At 42.4% G+C, this 24068-nt stretch overlaps 1 protein-coding gene across 2 annotated transcripts in view; it reads right to left on the bottom strand.

Annotated features, from left to right (window-relative positions):
- Positions 1-2620: 2620 nt before the first annotated feature.
- DNAAF4 (dynein axonemal assembly factor 4) overlaps positions 2621-24068 on the bottom strand; it is a 90403-nt gene continuing 68955 nt past the window's right edge. For both annotated transcript variants that reach the window (XM_077473988.1, XM_077473987.1), the window contains exons 7-9: positions 22268-22421; positions 18866-18971; positions 2621-2837 (exon numbers count right to left, since the gene is read on the bottom strand). In XM_077473988.1, the coding sequence (XP_077330114.1) occupies positions 2725-2837; positions 18866-18971; positions 22268-22421 (373 nt within the window). In that variant the 3' untranslated portion in view covers positions 2621-2724. The remainder of the gene's footprint in view (positions 2838-18865; positions 18972-22267; positions 22422-24068) is intronic.

Genomic DNA, 24068 nt, shown 5'->3' on the forward strand with positions numbered 1-24068 from the left:
GAAGTGAGACCTGGTGCCGCACTTGTGGGATACTTCTTAACCATTGTGCATTTTTCAATAAAGTTAACCATATACTGTAATTGATCAAATTATGTTGTAACTTCTCCCTTTGATTGCATTCCTGGGACTGCTGTGGTCTCACTTCTTTCTTCTATACACGCAGTTTTTTGCTACTTGGGAGGTAGCCCGTCATATTGACAAATTGTTTTGATCTCTAACTTTGGACATTGCACACAACTGGATTCAAATGGGGTTTTATTTTTATGTACTATACGGCCTGCCCTATACACTCTGTGGAAAATTGGGCCTTGGGTGTTGGTGGTACCAGAACACTGTAAGCCCTCATAGTTATGCCGCGTACACACGGTTGGAATTTACGACAACAAATGTTCAATGTGAGCTTGTTGTCGAAAATTCTGACCGTTTGTAGGCTAAATCAGACATTTTTTGTCAGAGTTTCCGATAAACAAAATTTGAGAGCTAGTTCTCAAATTTTTCGACAACAAAATCTGTTGTCGTAAATTCCGATCGTCTGTACATAATTCCGACGCACAAAATTCCACGCATGCTCGGAATCAAGCAGAAGAGCCGTACTGGCTATTGAACTTCATTTTTCTCGGCTCGTTGTACGTGTTGTACGTCACCGAGTTCTTGACGTATGGCATTTCCAGCAACATTTGTGCGCCAACATCCATCGGAAATAAATCCAGGATTTTGTTGTCGGAATGTCTGATTGTCTGTATGCGGCACTACTCTTGTTGGGCGGTGAAACAGGCCCTGCTATAAAATATTATATCAAGAATTGTTATTACATGCCCCTGTTAAACAGGGGCAGAAAAATTGGCGGTGGTGGTGGTGGCACAACACTGTAAAGCCTCACAGGTACTCTTGTTGAGCACAGGAACGAGCCCTGCTGTTCAATATTTGACCAAAAATTGTAATTAAGCACCCCTGTTAAACAGGGGCAGAAAAATTGGGCATTAGGCAGTGGTGGTGGTGCTCTGAACCAAAAATATTCTTAGAAGCTATCATCATGAAGATTGAGGAGGAATAGGATAGTCACTCAGCATAGTTGGATAGTCACTCGGCATATGCAGTCTTCAAGGGATCCCACATCCATAGAAAAATCAATCATTTACATCAGCATCAGGTGCTTGGTAGCTGGTGATCCAAGACTGATTCATTTTTATGAATGTGAGTCGATCAACAGAGTCTGTGAACAGGCGCACTCTGTGATCGGTTACAAAGCCTCTAAGCAGCACTGAATGTGTGTTCAGAAAGAACGCTGTATGCAGGACAGGCCAGTAGCTCAATTGCATATTGAGCAAGCTCTGGCCAGTGGTCCATCCTCAAGATCCAGTAAGCCAGTGGATGTTCTGTTGGAAAGGGCTCCAAGTCTGAACTTGCCTCTAGATATTCCTGCACCATGTAATTCAGACACTGGCAGTGTTGCTGGAACTGATCTGACCTCGAGGACTGAAGAATTGTCTGAAGGCATCGGTCAGCTGGCCACTTTCTCCACCGCTCTTTCTGTGACTGAACAAAGCCTCAGCAACACATTGCCCAGCACCAGGAAGTTGTAACCTCCCAGGCTCTGGAAAAGCATTGCAAAAACCTTTCTGCAAGGCCTCCCAAAGAGGTTTCATCCTCTGTGAAGGCTGGATAAGTTCTGCAACCTTACCCTTGTAATGTGGATCAATAAGGGGTGCCAGCCGGTAATGATCCCTCTCCTTGATAGCACAAGTCCTAGGGTCCTTACGCAGGTTTTGCAGGATCAGGGAGGCCATGCAGCATAAGTATGCAGAGGCATTCTATCCCGAGTCCTCTGGGTCACTAAGGATCACATGATCCTCAACCACCTCCTCCCGGCCACGTACAACTTCCATGGGTAGCTGGTGACTGAAAAGGATCCCTTGAAGACTGCTGCTGATGCTGAATGTTATCCTCCACCTCCATGCTGACACAATTCTCCTCTTCCTCTTCTTCTTCTTACTGTGTGATCGGCGGGCCCACAGGAATACTCAATGAGTACCTGTGCGAGTATGGCACCAGGACAGGGTCAGGGGAGCTTGGCTTTTTTTCGCCACACCAGTGGCTACTGATCAAGGATGCATGCACTATCCTGTCACCATTTGAGGAGGCCACGAGGATGAAGAACAGTGACAGTGCATGCATTAGTGATACTGTCCCTCTTGTCTTCCTGTTGGAATAATGGACAGGACACTTGAGGCAGAACAGCGGGAGGAAGAGGGGGACTTCCTTACCTCTCTAGGACACTTACCTGTCCAGGGAGTCCACGATGTCAGCACCCCAGCTTTTCCATTGGCTCATTCCTGCTGTGTATACGCGAAGCATGCTGCGCCTTCTGAATGGCCCAGTGGCGGGGGAAGGAGGAGGGGGCCGAACTTCAGGGTGATCATGTCATGGCATGATCACCTAGAAGTGGGAGCAGGTACCTGTCAAAAACAGGTACCTGCTCCCCCCGTTAGGTGCCAAATGTGGCATCGGAGGGGGGAGGCAGATAAGCAGAGCAGAGTGAAAATACACTTTAAACCTATATACTGGAAAAAGTGCCCTAAGATGAAACTGAAAGATTTTTATGAGCCATGCTGAGAACAAGTATACAAAACAAGGTTTTATTACAAATTAGGAGACATATAAACACAAACATAAAGCAATTAGTAAAAAGAAAAAAAAGGAAGAAAAAGTGATACAAATATTTCATCATTCCTGATCTGAAATGGAGCCTTGGATAATGCGTCGAATCTTTTGAGCATCAGATTTCAGACTGGGGTTGGCAGGGTCAATCTTAAGGGCAGCTTCATAGTCTCCTAGACCTGTTTAATACAAAATGGTTGTTAATTTAACTTCCTTTATTGTGTGCCTTTATCCACAATGTAACAGCAGCACAAGATCAATATGTACCCTGAAGAGTGGAGACAGACTGGATTTTCCCATGTATGAACACAGTTTGTGACATTTAACCACTCCAATACAGAGCATTTTCACCCCCTTCCTGCCCAGGCCAATTTTCAGCTTTCAGCGCTGTCACACTTTGAATAACAATTGCGCAGTCATGCGACGTTGTACCCAAATTAAATTGTGATCATTTTGACAAACAGAGCTTTCTTTTGGTAGTATTTGATCACCTCTGCGTTTTTTTGTTTTGGCGCTATGAACAAAAAAACAAAGAGTGACAATTAAAAAAAAACAACACACAATATTTATTACTTTTTGTTATAATAAATATCCCATTTTTTTCTCAGTTTAGGCCGTTATGTATTCTTCTACATATTTTTGGTAAAAGCGTATATTGATTGGTTTTCACACAAAGTTATAGCGTCTACAAAATAGGGGATAGATTTGTCATTTTTATTTATTTATGTTTACTACTAATGGTGGCGATCTGCGATTTTTATCGTGACTGTGACATTGCGGCAGACAGATCCGGACACTTTTGACACTATTTTGGGACCATTCACATTTATAAAGAGATTGGTGCTATAAAAAATGCACTGATTACTGTATAAATGACACTGTCAGGGAAGGGGTCAACACTAGAGGTCACTGCAGGGGTTAAATGTGTGTCCTAGGGAGTGATTCTAACTGTGGGGGGAGGGGACTGACGAGGGGAGGAGACTGATCGGTGTTCCTCTGTACAAGGAACATACGATCTGTTCTTCTCTCCCCTGATAGGACGTGGATCTGTGTGTTTACACACACAGATCGACATCCCGGCTCTGTTACGGGGCAATTGCAGGTGCCCGGCAGACATCGTGGCCGCCGGGCATGCACATCGGGTCCCCAGTGATGCGATGAGCGCGTGCGCTCTCCACAATGCCGGGAAGCAGAGGCCGTCATATGATGCCCACCCGGAGGGAGGAATGGTTCCTGCCGGCGTCATTTTACAATACGGCGGTAGGGAACTGGGCAAAGTGTAACTACTTTTGTTGAGAAAAAAAAAACATTCTCCTCTGGGTGATCTATGTTCATTGCAAGGATTATAACAAACTTTGTTGCAGATTCCTACCATTTGTTATTCTGAAGAAATCCATGTGTTTGTCTGTGCCTCTGTTCTGAGTGGGTCTAATGGGAGTGGTTTCATAATTAACTGTCAGGTGTGCAGCTGGAAAGCACTAATGAGGAAATCTGCTGAGCCTACAGGCCCCTTTCACACTGAGGCGATTTGCAGATGCTACAGCGCTAAAAATAGCGCCTGCAAAGCACCCCGAAACAGCCACTGCCGTGGCACTTTGAGGGCGGTTTTAACCCTTTTGTTGCCCACTAGCGGGGGTTAATACTGAATAGCACTGCTAAATGACAGTAAATTGGCACTAAAAAATAGCCCGTTTTACCGCCGATGGCGCTCCTGCCCAAATGTGAAAGGGGAATTGAAAGTATCTCTCCAAAAATTACATTTTTGTTGCAAGGGATACCTGAAATCGGACTTGTATCTTAGGCAGACTTCTGGGAAAATTGCTGAGCCAATCACACAAGCAGGAAATTATGTTTCTGGGGAGTGGTCAGTATACATTCTGTGTACAGAACCATTCCAGGTAGCCATATTGCAACGCATTCTCAAAAAATTACATTGGCTGCAGACTGAAAAGGAAAGATTAACATTTAACAATATGATTAGTATTGCAATTATATGCACTATGTTGCTTTTTTTCGTTGATATTTTTTCCCCCACGAAAGTGGAATTACCCTTTAATATTTAGCAGAGGGCCATGTTTAGCCCGCTGTAAGATTTTATCGGGACCACAGCAATTCTGATGTGAAAGGATGGGGGGCTTCTGTTGCGATTAGAGGCTTATGGGGGGACTGAATTTCTCAGCTGCAAATATCTTTAAAATATACAATGATGTCAAGGGACAGTCCACTGCCAGAGCATGGTGGAGCGCAATATCCCTTAAGCTCCATACACACGGGCCGAATGTTGGGAGACAAGGGCCAGTTAAAAAAAAACCCGGCTGACATTTGGCCTTTGTGTATGTCAGATGTGCATGCTGGAAAACCAGCAGCCAACCTACTCCTGATCAGCGCTCGGAGCCAATAGCAGAGAGCAGAGAGCAGTGATCGGAGCGTTCTGGCAGAACACAACAGCTCAGAGAAGGAGATCGCTGGATTAACCTCACATGGTTAGTACAGCGGTCGACGGGTGGCACGAAAAAAAAAAACTGTAGTTTGTACCCGGCTTTAGACTACAAAAGCTATTAACCCTTGAGGTGCGGGCTCAGCCCCACTGCAAAGGATCATTTTAATTTTCCCAGGCTTTAATAAAATTGTCTTTTTCTTCTATAGTCCTTAAAAAAAATAACACTATGTATTTTTTTTAACACTAAAATATCACTAAATACTATTTATGTGAAAATGGCCACATAACTTTTTCAGAAAATTCATTTTGGCTTTAACAGCTTTATTATACCTTACAATAAACCTAAAAGCAGTTAGGCTGACTATACACTAGTAGAATTTTGTACAAATTTTGCATCAAAATGCTAGTTTTTGTTTGCCAGGCAACTATATTAATTTGAAAACCCCTAAAATTTCACCCATATTTGTTATTTAAATGTAATCTAAGGCAGCCCATACATTACTAATTTCTTCCAGTGGGTTGAACAAAGATAAATTACCCAATTCCCCCTTTGTATTCTCACAGTGGGGAGACATCCCTGCCATGTGAATACACAGATTACTATTTTTATAATACAGGATATATATAGTGCCAACAGTTTGCGCAGCGCTTTACAATGTTAGGGCAAACAGTACAGGTACCATACAATACATGAGGAACCAGAGGGCCTTGCTCATTAGAGCTTACAATCTATAAGGGAGGGTAAAGTGATACAAAGGTAAGAAATGTGGGGGATGATCTGATGAAGAAAATGAAAGTACGGTTGTTAGGTGGAGGCAGGAAAGGCTTCTCTGAAGAGAAAAGTTTTCAGGGATCGGGTAAAAGTGGACAAAGTAGGAGATGGTCTGTCAGAAACCATGAACCAGACCGAGACAGAAGTACAATTAAATCACACTTGTTTATTAATAAAAAATAAAAAGGTAAATAGAGTAAGCGTAGTCAAAGCATAGCCAGAGTCCAGTATAGGGTTGCCACCTGTCCAGGATTCACCTGGACAGTTCGGGTTTCGAATCATGCGTCCGGGTTTCAGACTGCCTGAAACCCGGACACATTAGTTAGACTGGGCTATGGCTTCCCAGCAGGGTTGCTGGCTGCAGTTGTCCAAGCTGAAAGTGTCTGTTACACCCCCTTTCACACTGCTCAAAGCCAACACTAACCCCCCCCCTGAAACACACACACAGACAGGAGAGGAGAGAGGGCTCGATCAGCACCTCTTCCCCCCACCCCTACCCCTCTGTGTCTGCCCACACTCCAATCCCCGGCGCTGTGCCTCAGAAAAGGAAAGTTGGGGCCGGAAAAATTTGAATTCAGCAGCCTCAGATACATCTGGATGAGAGATGCTGACTGCCAAGGGGTGAGTGAGCTCACCATCCATCCCTGTCTGTGACTGAAGTCTCCCTGCTTCTCTCTCCTGCCTCTGAGTGAGTACACCAAGGTAAATCGGGGTTCTCAGAGTACCCCTTACATTAGATTTCCCCTTTAAACCAGAGGCCACAGTGTTCCCCCCTTACATTAGAGTCCTCTCCGTACATCAGAGTTCTCAGTGTTCCCCCCTTACATCAGGGTTCCCAGAGCATCCCTTATGTTAGAGTCCCCAGAGTTCTCCCTTACATCAGAGTCTGCAGAGTCCCCCCTTACAGAGAAAGGGAACTCAGCGAGTTCAGATGTAAAAAGGGGAACTCTGTGGGCTCTGATGTAAAAGGGGACTCTTGTGATTAACTTCATATGATTAGAAATGTAATTTAATAGCAAAATATATGTATAGTTTTTACTATAAAACAAAAATTGGCGTGCTCCGCTAAAGTGTTCGGGTTTGACTTGAACAAAAGGTGGCAACCCTAGTCCAGTAACCGGATCAAGTAGTCAGCCAGGCCAGAGTTCAGTAACCAAAATCGGGTAATCAGCCAGGACAGAAGTCAGGGATCCAAGTAGAGGAACAGCAAGCAGGATAAGGAGCTAGAAGGTATGTCAGCAAGCCAGTCTTTAAACAGGAATGCAGGAGATGGTTTCTTGTGATGTGACCAAGGAGAAAACAGAGATGAAGCGAGCTGGACAGCTTTAAGTAGGCAGGTCAGACGAGCAGGATCAGGAACAGCTGGGTATTTGGAGACTAGATTAGTGCTATAACTAGGAGTGGAGTTGTGGATGGCTTTGTAAGTTATTGTTAGTACTTTGAATCAAATTAGTTGGGAGAGTGGCAGCCAATGGAAGGATTGTCAGAGAGGGGAGGGAGACGCTGAACAGTTGGTAAAGTGGATGAGTCTGGCAGCAGCATGCATGATGGACTGAAGGGGGGATAATCTATTTAAAGGTAAGCCAATGAGGGAGTTGCAGTTGTCGAGGCAAGAGATAACAAGGAAGTGGATTAGAAGCTTTGTGGGTTCATTGGTTAGGAAGGGGCGTATTTTGGAGATGTTGCAGAGGTTGAGGCGGCAAGCTTTGGACAGTGATTGGATGTAGAGCCGAAAGAAGAGTTCAGAGTCCAGGACAACACCTAGCACTCTGGCATGCAGGGATGGGTTGATGGTTGTGCCATTGCTCTTGATAAAGGAGTCCGAAGCAGAGGCACAGACTGACGCTTCCAGCTATAGCCAGCAGCACAGATCGACTGGGAAAAACCCAACAGGCTGGTTGTACAGAAGTCGATGGGTAGATCAAATTCTTTACAACTAGCCTGCCCATACATAGATCAAAATTCAGCTGGTCCCTGCTAAACCGGCCAAATTTCGATTCATGTATGGTCGGCTTAAGATGTATTTAACAGGATTCATAACAATGTGTATGATTTTTCCCATGACTTTTTCTGCCTGAAAGTCATATTCAAAGTTAGAATTTCCTTTGTTTGAGAAACATTTTCCATCCTGCTCCTTTTAATTTTTTTAGTTGAAAACAAACGTGTATGTGACCTAACCAGTAGAAAATTAAACACGTTCAGAAAATGAATGGACAACTTTAAAAACTTACAGGAATATACCCAAGTATGTTGGGTCTCTAACAGTCTATCACGGCACATAGTTACTATGGTAGAAAAAATCTAGTAAAATGTTTTCTCACCAAGAGCTGTCCATCATGATGTATCTGAGCTAGCAATAAGACTTCAGATAATCAATTTATAATTACTTTGTACTGTCCTTCAGTGATTAACACATGTCGGATTCTTTTATATATCATCATGTACAAAGGGCAAATGAAAAGCTGCTATGAAAGTTTTTCAGACGGCTGAACTGTCATTGTTCCAGTGTCTTCTTGAAATTTTCTCCACTGTACTTATTGCTTCGTCTAGTGATAATGGCTTCATTGTACTAACCCATCTCGAAAAGTGCAGAGAAAATTGCTTTATTCCGAATAGGCTTGAACCATCTTGTTTTATTCTCCTCAATGTCAAATGCTCTTGAGCTTAAGCTATTTCTTGTGTCGGCACTTTCTATGACAAGCCTTTCCAAACATCAAAGATAAATAAGAGTGACCTTTTTGTAAAGAATAAGACTGAGTAGGTGAACAATATATCCTTTATTTGTCTCTAAAGCTCTTTTCATACTTTTTCTTCCAGATTCACAAAGATTTCCCACATCATTTAGACAACTCAGAAATGAAAACATATTTTAATAAAAAAAAAATAAAAAAAAAGAGAACACTAATTGAATATGAAGAGAAAATGACTTTGCTAATCGATATTACTTTTGTGCCAGTGAACCAAAGCACATGATTATGCAACAGCAATGTGTATTCCGACAAATGTAAAGAATCTCTTCAATGACTTTAAATTGCTCTTAATGCTGTTTCAATTAAAAGTCAGGTAACCTTATTTAAAAAAAAAAAAAAAAAACTTTGTCTAGCTGTGTGTCTAACTGTAGTTACTATAGTTAAACTATAGTTTAAAATGCCATTAGACTTTCAGCATGCAGAGGGAACAATCCACCCATCCATCTCTACATCTGGGACATTAGACCTTACATACTAAAGTGTCTGAGATAAGAACTGTCTGTACTGGCTCATTGCAACCAGATTCCAACTCTTAGGTTAGATGCTTCCAGGCTTGGACACCCATCCCTAACAGCAGGTAACTTCTTGGTGTGCGGCTACATGCAAACAGTGACGGCTGCTGTCAGCCTGTCAGTACCTTGCCGTTATTTGCATGCACCCATCAATCCAACCACAAGAATCCGCTGATTCTTGCCACTGGAATCTGATGTATGTGGCCAGGCAGCCATGTGAAGGAGCTTTAAGCCAGCCTGTGGGGAGGCAGTTGCAAAGTGTAACAGACCCAATTGGGACGGGGTTTTTGGAGGGGACTGCAGGGTAGCCGCTTGCCTACTGACTATGGGCCCTGGCATTTGAGGGTGGCAACTTGAAACTCAGTGAGATATATGTGAAAAGAAAGCTAGTTAATGAGATTTGGTCAGCCCTGGGTCTTTTCGAATACTGGTGCCAAACTGTCGGGATAGCCACTGACCTGAGTCACCTAGGCTTGTCTAGGTGACTAGTTGTTAATTAGTTTACTGTTTCATTAGATTGCAGTTTATGTTGGCTGTTGCTTGGATGTGCTAATAATATTACTGTTTATGGTTTGCATTGTTTAGGGTAATGTGATCAAGCTCTTTTCTGATTTTGTGTTGTATATATTCTGTGTGAATTTAAAATAAAGTCAATTCCAATTTGCACCTAAGCTAGTGTCGTCTAGTTATTGAGTGCAATGCTCAGCTATAATCATAATCGGCCCCTTACCATGTGATCAGCTGTCAGCCAATGACAGCTGATCACATGTGGTAAACATAAAATGATTTCAATATACAAATACTGTACTGGTGACCCCACAATAGGGATAAAACTTTTTCGCGAAAGGGAGTTTAGCAAGACTCGTGGCCACTCATTAAAATTAGAAGAAAAGAGATTTAACCTTAAACTACGTAGAGGGTTCTTTACTGTAAGAGTGACAAGGATGTGGAATTCCCTTCCACAGGCGGTGGTTTCAGTGGGCAGTATCGATAGTTTCAAGAAACTATTAGATAAGCACCTGAACGACCACAACATACAGAAATATTCAATGTAATACTGACATATAATCACACACATAGGTTGGTCTTGATGGACTTGTGGTCTCTTTTCAACCTCACCTACTATGTAATAAATAGATTCAGCATGGGGAGATATATGGGGTAAGCTGGAAGTGTCTCTTGTAGATAAAGTTGCAACAGTTGGTTACTGTAAGAACTTATAAATACAATACAGATGTGAAACACTGTAGTAGCGGGACTTCAGTGTCCCTTATCAAGATCTCACCCACTATGCTGCTTGTCTCCGTGATCCCTTCATAGCAGTGAGGTGTAACAACCATCCGAATCCCCAGGTTTTCAGGTAACCCTACTCTGGATATTTTAAAGCAGTCAAATGAGTCATCAGCCAATGTTGGATTGCTGACACCTCTTCAAAATTGTCACTGGATAGTGTTTCCCCATGATGCCAGATTTACTCCATGTTTAAGCAAAGTGATGCAGGAGATGGAACCGCATGTAGGTGGCCGGATGGCCAAGCTGTATAGCACCGTAGCGTTAATGCATTCCACTCAGTCACCTGAGCTTCGTTCTGAAGAAGCTCAGGTGACCGATTGAATTGCATTAACGCTAAGGTAACATCTAGACTCTATAGTGCACTCGAAAGGTTGTAACACCTCACCACATTTATAAGTTCTTACTGTAATCAACTGTTGCAACTTTACCTACAAGAGACACTTCCAGCTCACCCCATATATCTCCCCATGTTGAATCTATTTGTTTCTAACATCTAGACTCTATATCGCACATGCGATTCGAATGGTTGTTACACCTCACCGTTATGAACGGATCATGGAGACAAGCAGCATAGTGGGTGAGATCTTGATAAGGGATGCTGAAGTCCCACTACTACAGTGTTTCATTTCTGTATCGCATTTATAAGTTCTTACGGTAATCAACTGTTGCAACTTTACCTACAAGAGACACTTCCAGTTCACCTCATATATCTACCCATGCTGAATCTATTTGTTTCTAACATCTAGACTCTATAGCCACCCGCAATCGCATATGCAATTATGTCTGGATAGCATATATCTGCTCTTCCAATGTAGCTAAATATCATAGTGGCCATTTCCTCAGGTCAATATCCCCGCTTCCAATGTTTGACACCGCTGTGTGTCATAGAATTCAAGGGATCCTTGAACAAAATATTTCTTGCGATTTGGTGCTATTGGAAGCCTTATCTCCGCCTTTAAAATATCAGCCATCCCCATGTGTATGTGGAGTGACTGAGTGTGCTGATGAACCCGGGCTGTTTTTTTTATTATTTTTAGTAGTTTTAATCATTCTATTGGTGAAGCTTCTGATTAATTGTTCTGGCTATTTTTTCTGATTTTTGTATCAATAAAACTTTGTACCTATTCCGCAGTGTGCGTTTCATTTGAATTCCCGTGCTAAACCTCTCTGGTTTAATTTTCTCTGTATGCATTCTATTAAGGCTTCAAGAACTCCAGTTAAAATTAAGCTGAGTCGGTAATATACTTAATATATTATTTTTATTTAAACTCTCAGCGTTGAATTTCCCCTTTCCATATCTGTTAATGCTTATTTCTATTACAAGGGATGTGTATATCCTTTGTAATAAGAATAAAACTGATCAAACATTTTTTTTTTTTAAAGGGACAGTGTAAAAATAAAAAGTTAAATAAATAATTTTTTTTTTTTAAAGCGCCCCGTCCCTCGGAGCTCTCACGCAGAAGCAAGCGCATACACAAGTCGCGCCCACGTATATAAACGGTGTTCAAACCACAGGTATTGCCGCAATCATCAGCACGAGCAATAATTCTAGCACAAGACCTCCTCTGTAACTCTAAACTGGTAACCCGTAGAAATTTTTAAAGCGTCGCCTATGGAGATTTTTAGTTAACGTAGTTTGTCACCAATCTACGGGTGTGCGCATTTTAAAGCATGACATGTTGGGTATCAATTTACTCAGCGTAACATCATCTTTCACATTATACAGGTGATTCAACCCAATCTCCAGTGGCAGAAGCTCTGCAGAGGACACCGCCAACAAGGGCTGTGAAATGAATGGGAAGTGATGTCACCCATAGAGTTACTATGGGGCTTCCGTTGACGGCCGTGTCCTCTGCTCCCGCCTACACAGCGAAGCTGCGGCAGACAGCTCAGCGTGGAATCAGAGCTTCCGCCGTTGGAGATTGGGTCAAATCGCCTGCAAAGAAGGTATGTATTCTTATTTTTGTCTTTTCAGGGCTAGATAGGTTAGTGTTAGAATGTTGGTGGCTATAGATGCAGAGATTTTAGTTTTAGCCTGGACTTCCACTTTAAGTGGGTTTTTCTGACACTTGTTGCTTACAAGTTAAAAATCTATTTTTTGCTAGAAAACTACCTAAACCCCCAGACAGTATATATTAGAAGAGACCCTAGAGAATACAATGGCAGCTGTTGCAATATTTTATGCCACACTGTATTTACGCAGTGTTTTTTTCAAATGCAATTTTTGGGGAAAAAGTACACTTTTATGATTTATAAAAAAAAAAATAGCCCAATTTCTATGGAATGTGAAAGATGATGTTAAGTCGAGTAAATAGATACCTAACGCGTCATGCTTTAAAATTGCGCACACTCGTGGAATGGCGGCAAACTATGGTACTTAAAACAAGGAAAGTAAACACCCCTTGTGACAGCAACAGTCACATGTCAGGTAAATCCCTCCTTTGCACTTTAAATCATTCAAAACAGCAAGTTTGACTGTTTCGAAAACTGAAATAGTTTTTTTTAATCTGGCACCTTTAACCTCTTGACGTCTGCGCTATAGCCGAACGATGGCCACAACGTGGACCTGAATTTCCGGGAGGGTGTCATATGACGGCCTCCCCTTTGCACGCTCCCAGCAGGGCGCGTGCCATGGTCACAGACTCGGGTGATCACCGATCCGAGTAAGGGGTCGATCCCGGCCCCTTACCACGTGATCAGCTGTCAGCCAATGACAGCTGATCACGATGTAAACAAAAGCTCGGTAATTGTTTCTTTTTCTCCTCACGATGACAGCGCGAGGAGAAAAAAAAGCCGATCACTGACTTATGTTCAAGGGATATCGGTCCTCAAGAGGAAGGAGGCACATCTACCTCCTCTGTGCACACCAGTACCCCTTGCCAGTGCCACCTGCCAGTGCCCATTAGTGCCCCCTATCAATGCCCACAAGTGCCACCTATCAATGCCCACCAGTGGTGCCAATCAGTGCCACCTAGCAGTGCTGCCTATCAGTGTAACCGATCAGTGCCCATTATTGCCACCCATTAGCGCCCATCACTGTCACTTCAATGAAGGAGAAAAATGACCCGTTTCCAAAATTTTATAACAAAATATCAAAAAAAAAAATTTTATTTGCTCTTTCATTTTTTTTTTTAAACAAAAAATAAAAATCGTAGAGGTGATCAAATACCACCAAAAGAAATTTGTGGGAAAAAATTATAAAAATTTAATTTGGGTACAGTGTAGCATGACCGTGCAATTGTCATTTAAAGTGCATCAGCGCTGAAAGCTGAAAATTGGTCTGGACAGGAGGGGGGTTTAAGTGTCCAGTAAGCAAGTGGTTAAGGCTCCAGTAAACCGGAAGTGATGTTGTCGCGTCACTTCCAGGTTACTAGATCCGAGACCCGATCAAAGCTGATTCCGGCTTTGATCGGGTCTCTGGCAAGCCAGCAGACATGGCGGCTGGTCAATTGCGCCCAGGTGGAGTGACGGGGGTTGGTGGACATCCCCTCCCACTGCTTCTAATAACAATGGAGGGGCTGCTTAGCCGCATCAGTTCTTAAAAAAAAGCCGTCCATCGGCTCTAAAAAGCGGTATCGGGGTGATGCCTGCAGGTACAACCACTTGAAGCAGAATGATGTACAGGTACGTGCAAGTGGTTAAACAACAATGTTGGATACCAGTTATTCATTGGTCATATGTGCTGTGACTTATTTAAAGCCCTACAACAAATAAATTGGTTATATTAGAGGGTTAAGGCAAACCATTTATCAGTGATGGGGTGATTACAATGATCAGCTTTTATTCATTTATGTAAAATATTTACAGTGCCTTGCGAAAGTATTCGGCCCCCTTAAACTTTTCAACCTTTTGCCACATTTCAGGCTTCAAACATAAAGATATAAAATTAAAATTTTTTGTGAAGAATCACCAACAAGTGGGACACAATTGTGAAGTGGAACGAAATCTATTGGATACTTTAAACTTTTTTAGCAAATAAAAAAACTGAAAAGTGGTGCGTGCAAAATTATTCGGCCCCTTTACTTTCAGTGCAGCAAACTCACTCCAGAAGTTCAGCGAGGATCTCTGAATGATCCAATGTTGTCCTAAATGACTGATGGTGATAAATAGAATCCACCTGTGTGTAATCAAGTCTCTGTATAAATGCACCTGCTCTGTGATAGTCTCAGGGTTCTGTTGAAAGCGCAGAGAGCATCATGAAGACCAAGGAACACACCAGGCAGGTCCGTAATACTGTTGTGGAGAAGTTTAAAGCCTGATTTGGATACAAAAAGATTTCCCAAGCTTTAAACATCCCAAGGAGCACTGTGCAAGCGATCATTTTGAAATGGAAGGAGTATCAGACCACTGCAAATCTACCAAAACCTGGCCGTCCCTCTAAACTTTCAGCTCAGACAAGGAGAAGACTGATCAGAGATGCAGCCAAGAGGCCCATGATCACTCTGGATGAACTGCAGAGAACTACAGCTGAGGTGGGAGAGTCTGTCCATAGGACAACAATCAGTCGTACACTGCATAAATCTGGCCTTTATGGAAGAGTGGCAAGAAGAAAGCAATTTCTCAAAGATATCCATAAAAAGTCTCGTCTAAAATTTGCCACAAGCCACCTGGGAGACACACCAAACATGTGGAAGAAGGTGCTTTGGTCAGATGAAACCAAAATCGAACTTTTTGCCTACAATGCAAAACGATATGTTTGGCGTAAAAGCAACACAGCTCATCACCCTCAACACACCATCCCCACTGTCAAACATGGTGGTGGCAGCATCATGGTTTGGGCCTGCTTTTCTTCAGCAGGGACAGGGAAGATGGTTAAAATTGAGGGGAAGATGGATGCAGCCAAATACAGGACCATTCTGGATGAAAACCTGTTGGAGTCTGCAAAAGACCTGAAACTGGGACGGAGATTTATCTTCCAACAAGACAATGATCCCAAACATACAGCAAAATCTACAAAGGAATGGTTCACAAATAAACGTATCCAGGTGTTAGAATGGCCAAGTCAAAGTCCAGACCTGAATCCAATCGAGAATCTGTGGAAAGAGCTGAAAACTGCTGTTCACAAACGCTCTCCATCCAACCTCACTGAGCTCGAGCTGTTTTGCAAGGAAGAATGGGCAAGAATTTCAGTCTCTCGATGTGCAAAACTGATAGAGACATACCCCAAGCGACTTGCAGCTGTAATCGCAGCAAAAGGTGGCTCTACAAAGTATTAACGCAAGGGGGTTGAATAATTTTGCAAGCCCCACTTTTCATTTTTTTATTAGTTAAAAAAGTTTCAAAAATCCAATAGATTTCATTCCACTTCACAATTGTGCCCACTTGTTGGTGATTCTTCAAAAAAAATTTTTTTTTATATCTTTATGTTTGAAGCCTGAAATGTGGCAAAAGGTTGAAAATTTCAAGGGGGCCGAATACTTTCGCAAGGCACTGTATCTTAATAGGAATACAACTGTTTCTGTAACTATTTATAAAGTCTTAGCTGAAGTTCAGCTTTCATTTGTTAGTCAAGTCTATCTAAAATCCTCCTCTTCTGGGGTCCCCAAATGGCGCTTGCGGCTCCTACCCGCATCAGTAAACCCCCTAGGAGAAGCGTTCTCCCTGGGGGTTCCCTTGCCCAGCATTTGCATCCATAGACACAGAATGCTGGACACAGCGTCATCGGATTTGATTCACAGCAGCGGGAGCCAATGGCTGTGCTGCTATCAATCTATCCAATCAAAAGCCAAGGACCCCGGCCAGAGAGGTAGAGCATATCTCCGGCGGGGGAACGATTGGGCTCAGGTAAGTAAAAACGGGGACCTGGTCATTGGCAGAAGTTTTTTCACCTTAATGCATAGGATGCATTAAGGTGAAAAAACACGAGGGTTTACAGATTCTCAATTGGATTTAGGTCTGGACTTTGACTGGGTCATTCTAGCACATGAATATGCTTTGATCTAAACCATTCCATTGTAGCTCTGGCTGTATGTTTATGGTCGTTGTCCTGCTAGAAGGTGAACCTCCTCCCCAGTCTCAAGTCTTTTGCAGACTCTAAAGCCCCATACACACTATCAGTTTTTCTGCTGAGTTTTTCCTTCAGATTTACCAAAACCATATAATATGAGGTCAAACCTTAGGAGTTCCAATGTGTATGCAATCAGGCAGGCCCTTGCACCATATGATTTTGGTAAACCTGAAGGAAAAACTCAGCAGAAAAACTGATAGTGTGTATGGGGCTTAACAGGTTTTCTTCTAAGATTGCCCTGTATTTGGCTATATCCATGCCCCATCAACTCTGACCAGCAATTCCTGTCTCTGCTGAAGTGTTAGTTTTCCGCCACACATAGCATTTTACTTTTAGGCCAAAAAAGTAAAATTTTGGTCTCATTTGACCAGAGCACTTTCTAACTCATGTTTGCGGTGTCTCCCACGTGGCTTCTCGCAAACTGCAAACAGGACTTCTTATGGCTTTTGTTCAACAATGGCTTTCTTCTTGCCAATCTCCCATAAAGGGCAAAATTGTGGAGTGTACGACGAATAGTTGTCTCACCTGAGCTGTGGATCTCTGCAGCTCCTCCAGAGTTACCATGGGCCTCTTGGCTGCTTTTCTGATTACTGCTCTCCTTGCCCAACCTGTCAGTTTAGGTGGATGGCCATGTATTGGTAGATTTGCAGTTGTGCCATACTCTTACTTTTTCAGATGATGGATTGAACAGTGCTTCGTGAGATGTTCAAAGCTTGGGATTATTTTTTTTTATAACCTAACCCTGCTTTAAACTCCTCTCCCAACTTTATCCCTGAACTTTTTGGCATGTTCCTTGGCCTTCATGATGCTGTTTGTTCATTAAGGTTCTCTAACAAACCTCTGAGGGCTTCGCAGAGCAGATGTATTTATACTAGGGCTGCACAATTAATCATTAAGAATCAAGATCACATCTTTTCCCCCTCGCCATCTTGACAAAGCATTTTCACAATTATTTTTATGCTGGAGGAACATTTGCATTCATCAGCTCATCAGCCAGGAAGCTGCGCATGGGACATACTTGGACATTCCAACATGACAATGATCCAAAACACAAGGCCAAGTTGACCTGTCATTGGCAACAGCAGAATAACGTGAAGGTTCTGGAGTGGCCATCTCAGTCTCCTGACCGCAATATCATTGAGCTACTCTGGGGAGATCTCAAACATACAGTTCATGCAAGACAGTCCAGGAATTTACAGGAACTGGAGGCTTTTTGCCAAGAGGAATGGGCAGCTTTACCATCTGAGAAGATAAAGAGCCTCTTCCACAAATACCACAAAAGCTGTCATTGATGTTAAAGGGGGTAATACACGGTATTAAGAACTGGGGTATGTAAACTTTTGATCAGGGTCATTTGGGTGGTGTCTGTTTCCATTATGATTTAAAAAGAGTAAACACAGTTGATTGATAATAAATGGCTTCACCCAAACGCTGACCACGAGTGAAAGAAATGCTTTTGTTTTGTCATTCATATTCTCTGAAAAATGGCCAAGAAATCATAAATCCTGCCAGGGTATGTAAACTTATGAGCACAACTGTATCCCATTCCTACTAAAATAATCTATGTGGAGAGACTAAGATGAGCACATCAAACAGTTTTTTAACACTAAACAAATTACATTGGAAATTACTGTCTAGCAAAAAGCACAGCAAACTAGATGCAAAAGCTGCAAACTAGTGCAGGGGCCACAAGTAACCAATATTTTAAAAAAAAGACATACTAAGCGAGTACAATCTAATATGTCAATTTATCAACTGTTTTTGTCTCAGCTATTCTCATCTAAGGTGAACCCGCGCTTTGCCAATGAAGGTGGGACCAAGACCTCCTGCGTTCGGAACAGTGCATATGTTCCTGTATGGAAGTACGGCTTGGATGTGCATATATCTGGGTACAGCTGCTGCGTATTTCAGCCTGTCATTGATTTTGACTGGCAGTGGGCTGTATCCTGCAACTGTGACCAGGCAGAGAATCATGCTTGAAAGCATGCCGTATGGCACCCCTGCTGCCTTGTACATGAATCCAATGTCTGGAGTGGGAGGCAAAATTAAATAAACCCGTTGCTTTGCTTTATAGGGCTTATTTACATGGGAAAATGCGTACTTTCTGCATGGAATGAAGGTTCTTGCTGGCAGAGCTAGCAGAAGATCCAGCATAAAATATACATCAAAAGTAGTCGCATTTAGATGCATACAATGCAGACTCTATCAATGTATGTTTGTAAACATTGCTGTGTGTATGACCCCATTAATTACTATTGCGCCAGGTTTAGATTAATACAAAACCATACAGTGAATGCATCTAAGTGCAGTGTTTTAGACACTCATATCAATGAATCCCTATGAATAAACCATCAATTTACGTCAGCTGCAGTCAATACCATTAGATAACACTGCATTGATCTTTGCATCTGAGACAATATGACGAATCTGTACCTTGCACGTAGAGTTCTAGCTCACAAAAGGCAGTTCCACGTCTCACATAAGCCTTGAGTCTGGCAGCAGCATTGTCTGGAACAGGTGGCGTCAGTAGCTCCAGGGCCTAAAATAATTCACATCAATAAGAAGTTCATTAAGAAAATCAAATGAAAAATATGGTAGAAATTGAAATTTTTCTTAGAAAATGACTTGGTTGATAAAAAAAAGTAACAGTGCACAATGCTAAAAAGATGAAAAACCTGAAATAACTGCTCACTCATAATTGTATGACATTTGCTCCCCGATACCCTCATTTGTTATCTCACATTTATGGTTTGTCACATTAAAAGCGAAAGTTCAAATTTGGTGACAATCTAATAAAACACATAGACTAATCAAAAAACATTTCTTGGAATAACATTACCATTCCAGCATGATGCAAATACCAGGTTTTAACCACTTCAATACCGGGCATTTTTACCCCCTTCCTGCTCAGGCAAATTTTCAGCTTTCAGTGCCCAAACATAGAATGACAAATTGCGCGGTCATGCAACACTGTGCCCAAACTAAATATTTATAATTTTGTACACACAACTAGAGCTTTCTTTTGGTGGTATTAAATCACCACTGAGTTTTTTTTTTTTTTTTTTTATAATTTCTTGCTAAATAAATGAAAAAAGATGGAAAATTTTGAATTGAATAGAAAAAACATATTTTTCTTTGTTTCTGTTACAATTTAGCAAATAAGCAATCGTTCTTCATAAATCTAACCCAAAATGTATTCTGTTACATTTCTTTGGTAAAAATAACTCATATCAGTGTATATTATTTAGTCTGCGTGAAAGTTATACAGTTCATAAACTATGGCATATATTTGAAAATTGATCAATCCTGATGTACTGACAGCCTCATCTCATATCTTGAGTCCCTAAAATGCCAGGACAGTACAAATACCCCCCAAATTACCCCTTTTTGGAGCGTAGACAATCTAAAGGATTTTAGTAGGAGGCATGGTGGGTTTTTTGAAGCTGTCATTTTTTATGCTCGATCCCTCAGTGTTGGGAATGCCCTTGCAATGTCCTGCCATTTAGGCAGCATGGAGTGTGGGGTCGCCTACTAAAAGTTTTCCTCTTATTCGGACTTGTTTCATTTGTTTTCAAATAAACAAAAAATTCTGAAAAAACTGGGCTTAGTGCGAATTCAAACATGTGAAATTATAAACATGTATATGACTGCAACACATCCAAATACCAATGTGTGTCAAAATACATTAACAAAATGTTGCACTGTATAAAATAATCCTCAGTCATGTAATCAAAAAACCTTTAGCAATGAAAAAAACAAACTAACAAAATAATGACAAAGTTAGATCACTGTGCCTTTAAATTAAAGTCAACTTTGTGTCCATAACCATATGTGCAAAAATAAAAAATAAATCATAAAAATCCACCAGTGCCAGGTTAACTTGATCAATATTTTCCCAATGAGTTCTTCAAACAATAAAAAAAAAAAATCTGCCTCTTACCAAAGCTCAAAACCCAAAAATATAGGAGGTCTTGTGAATGCTCAGTACATCCCGGTTAATGTCAGCCACAATCTGGTCAAACAGTCCAGCATAGGTCCGGTAAGCAGAAAGAATGGTTGGAAACCACACAGCTCACCAACAGGGAAAATGGCTCAGCTAAGCTTGAGCCAACCTCTTGAGAACATTTCTTTAGACGAAACGCAGTGGGGCGGGGAATATGCTAACTTCATCACACCGCCTGACCGGCCGGTGGTATTTCTGTGATTTGTGAAGCGCTTACACATTTTATTGTTAATAAATAGCTTCAGCCAAACACCAACCATGAGTGAAAGAAAAGTTTTTATGATATCATTTATATTCTCTGAAAAATGGCCAAGATCATAAATTCTGCCAGGGTATGTAAACTTATGACCAAAACTGTATCATTTACCAGACCTTAGTAGACCAAATACAGGAAGTTAGTTGTTAAGGTTTAACACTACTGGCCATTCCCTCAAAATGATATATATATATATATATATATATATATACCGTATATACTCGAGTATAAGCCGAGATTTTCAGCCTCTTTTTTGAGGCTGAAAGTGCCCCCCTCGGCTTATACTCGAGTCATCGCTGTCTGCCCGCTCGATCAGCGTGTCGAGCAGACAGACAGCGGCCATTCTATTCAAAAGCCGCGCCTCCGGCTCCGCCTTCGCCTGTGATAGGCGGAACACTGAATTTCCCAGCAGCCTGTGTTCCGCCTATCACGGACATCGTATCATCCTCGTACTACGGACGAGGATGATACGACGTCTGTGATAGGCGGAACACAGGCTGCTGGGAAATTCAGTGTTCCGCCTATCACAGGCGAAGGCGGCGGCGCAGCTTTTGAATTTTACAATGGCCGCCGACGAAGAGGGCACGGGACGGAGGCAAGGCAAGGCACGGCACGGCACGGGACGGGACGGGACGGGGGCAAGGCAAGGCAAGGCACGACACGGGACGGATGCAAGGAGGCAAGGCACGGCACGGGACGGAGGCAAGGAGGCAAGGCACGGGACGGAGGCTCGGGACAAAGGTAGGCTGGACACACACACACACACACACACACACACACACACACACACACACACACACACACACACACACATGGATGGAGACACACACACACAGGGATGGATGGATGGATGGATGGAGACACACACACACAGGGATGGATGGATGGATGGATGGAGACACACACACACAGGGATGGATGGATGGATGGATGGAGACACACACACACAGGGATGGATGGATGGATGGACACACACACACACAGGGATGGATGGACGGACACACAGGGATGGACGGACACACAGGGATGGACGGACACACAGGGATGGACGGACACACAGGGATGGACGGACACACACACAGGGATGGACAGGCATGTCTCACCCTCGGCTTATACACGAGTCAATAAGTTTGCCAGTTTTTTTGGGGGTAAATTGGGGGCCTCGGCTTATATTCGGGTCGGCCTATACTCGAGTATATACGGTATATATATATATATATATATATATATATATATATATATATATATATATATATATATAATTTATTTATTAATAGCTAAAATATCTGAGATTAGATATTCTTTCAAATATGAAATTGGAAGTACAGTATTTATTTTAAAGAGGCAATATGTAAAGAAACATTTGTAATAAAATCATTAGCAACGAACCACGCAAGCGGACGCACTCTTCAAAGATTGGAATGCAATCCATAATACAGCAGAATAAAAATCTATTTTTTGAAGGTCGTGAAAAGTTCACGCTACTGACTTTGTGCTCATGCAATAGTTCCGCATTGTCCCTGCTGTGCCCAATAAACACACATTGAGAACTACACAGTGTGTCGCCTAGGTTTACCTTGGAGGCATCCTCAATTGTTTTATGAAGGTTCCTTAATTTAAGATGGCAGGCTGATCGATTAAGGTACAGTCCTGGGATCTTGCCATTAATTCGTATCCCCAGGTTCAGAGCGTCCACAGCTGCAAGATAGTCACCGGCAGCAAACAGCTTACTGTAGACAAAAGAAACAAAATGAAAGAAAAATGAATAGAAAAATCAACATCTGTATTACCGGTAATTAGTCGTTTTGTAAAATCCATAATTGCAGTAGACGTGGATAACCTTTCAAAATTGTTTACTGAATTTGTACTTCACAGAAATGGTTACTATAAGATTCATTGTGAGCCAAGTTTGAATATCTGAAATCATTGAATGCAAATTTACCTATGACATGATATACTAACGTTTTTAAACTACACAAAGGTTCACCAATAGGTGAATAGGGAATTTGGTGATAGACAGAGAGAGAGAGAGAGACAGGTGTGATCTGGGGGGGGGGGGGGGGCGGTTCCTGCACCTTTTCCCTGAGAAAAAAAGCCCTGTATACCCTAAGTGAAAATGGCCAAATTGGGCCCAAAGTGTCAATATTTTGTGCGGCCACCATTATTTTCCAACACTGCCTTAACCCTCTTGGGCATGGAGTTTACCAGAGCTTCACTGGAGTCCTCTTCCACTCGTTCTTGACGACATCATGGAGCTAGTGGATGTTAGAGACCTTGCGCTCCTCCACCTTCCATTTGAGGATACCCCACAGATGCTCAAAAAGATTTAGGTCTGGAAACATGCTTGGCCAGTCCATCACCTTTACCCTGAGCTTCTTTAGTAAGGCAGTGGTCGTCTTGGAGGTGTGTTTAGGGTCGTTATGTTGGAATACTGCTCAGGAACAGGATCACTCTCTACTTCAGTATGTCACAGTACATGTTGGCATTCAGGGTTCCCTCAATGAATTGTAGCTCCCAAGTGCCAGCAACACTCATGCAGCCCCAGACCATAACACTCCCACCGCCATGCCTGACCATAGGCAAGACACACTTGTATTTGCACTCCTGGCTTGACACCATCTGAACCGAATAAGTTTATTTTGGTCTCATCAGACCACACGACATGGTTCCAGTAATCCAAGTCATTAGTCTGTTTGTCTTCAGTAAACTGTTTGCAGGCTTTCTTGTGCATCATATTTAGAAGAGGTTTCCTTCTGTGATGACAGCCATGCAGACCAATTTGATACAGTGTGCAGTGTATAGTCTGAGCACTAATAGGCTGACCCCCCACCCCTTCAACTTCTGCAGCAATGCTGGCAGCACTCGTGTCTATTTCCCAAAAACAACCTCTGGATATGATGCTGAGCATGTGCACTCAACTTCTTTAGTCGACCATGGTGAGGCCTGTTCTGAGTGGAACCTGTCCTGCTAAAACGCTGTAAGGTCTTGGCCACCGTACTGCAGCTCAGCTTCAGGGTCTTGGCAATCTTCTTATAGCCTAGTCCATCTTTATGTAGAGCAACGATTCTTTTTTTCAGATCCTCAGAGAGTTATTTGCCATGAAGTGCAATGTTGAACTTGCAGTGACCAGTATGAGAAAGAGTGAGAGGGATAACACCAAATTTAACACACCTGCTCGCCATTCACACCTGAGACCTTGTAACACTAACGAGTCACATGACACTGGGGAGAGAAAATGGCTAATTGGGCCCAATTTGGACATTTTCACTTTGGGGTGTACTTGCTTTTGTTGCCAGCAATTTAGACATTCATGGCTGTGGGTAGCTAACCACAAATCCCATATGTTTTCAAAGCATGTAGTGCATTTCCTATGCTGA

Source organism: Lithobates pipiens, unplaced genomic scaffold, assembly GCF_037356315.1.
Source record: "Lithobates pipiens isolate NorthernLeopardFrog02 unplaced genomic scaffold, aLitPip1_a1.2 Scaffold_8, whole genome shotgun sequence".
NCBI lineage: Eukaryota > Metazoa > Chordata > Amphibia > Anura > Ranidae > Lithobates > Lithobates pipiens.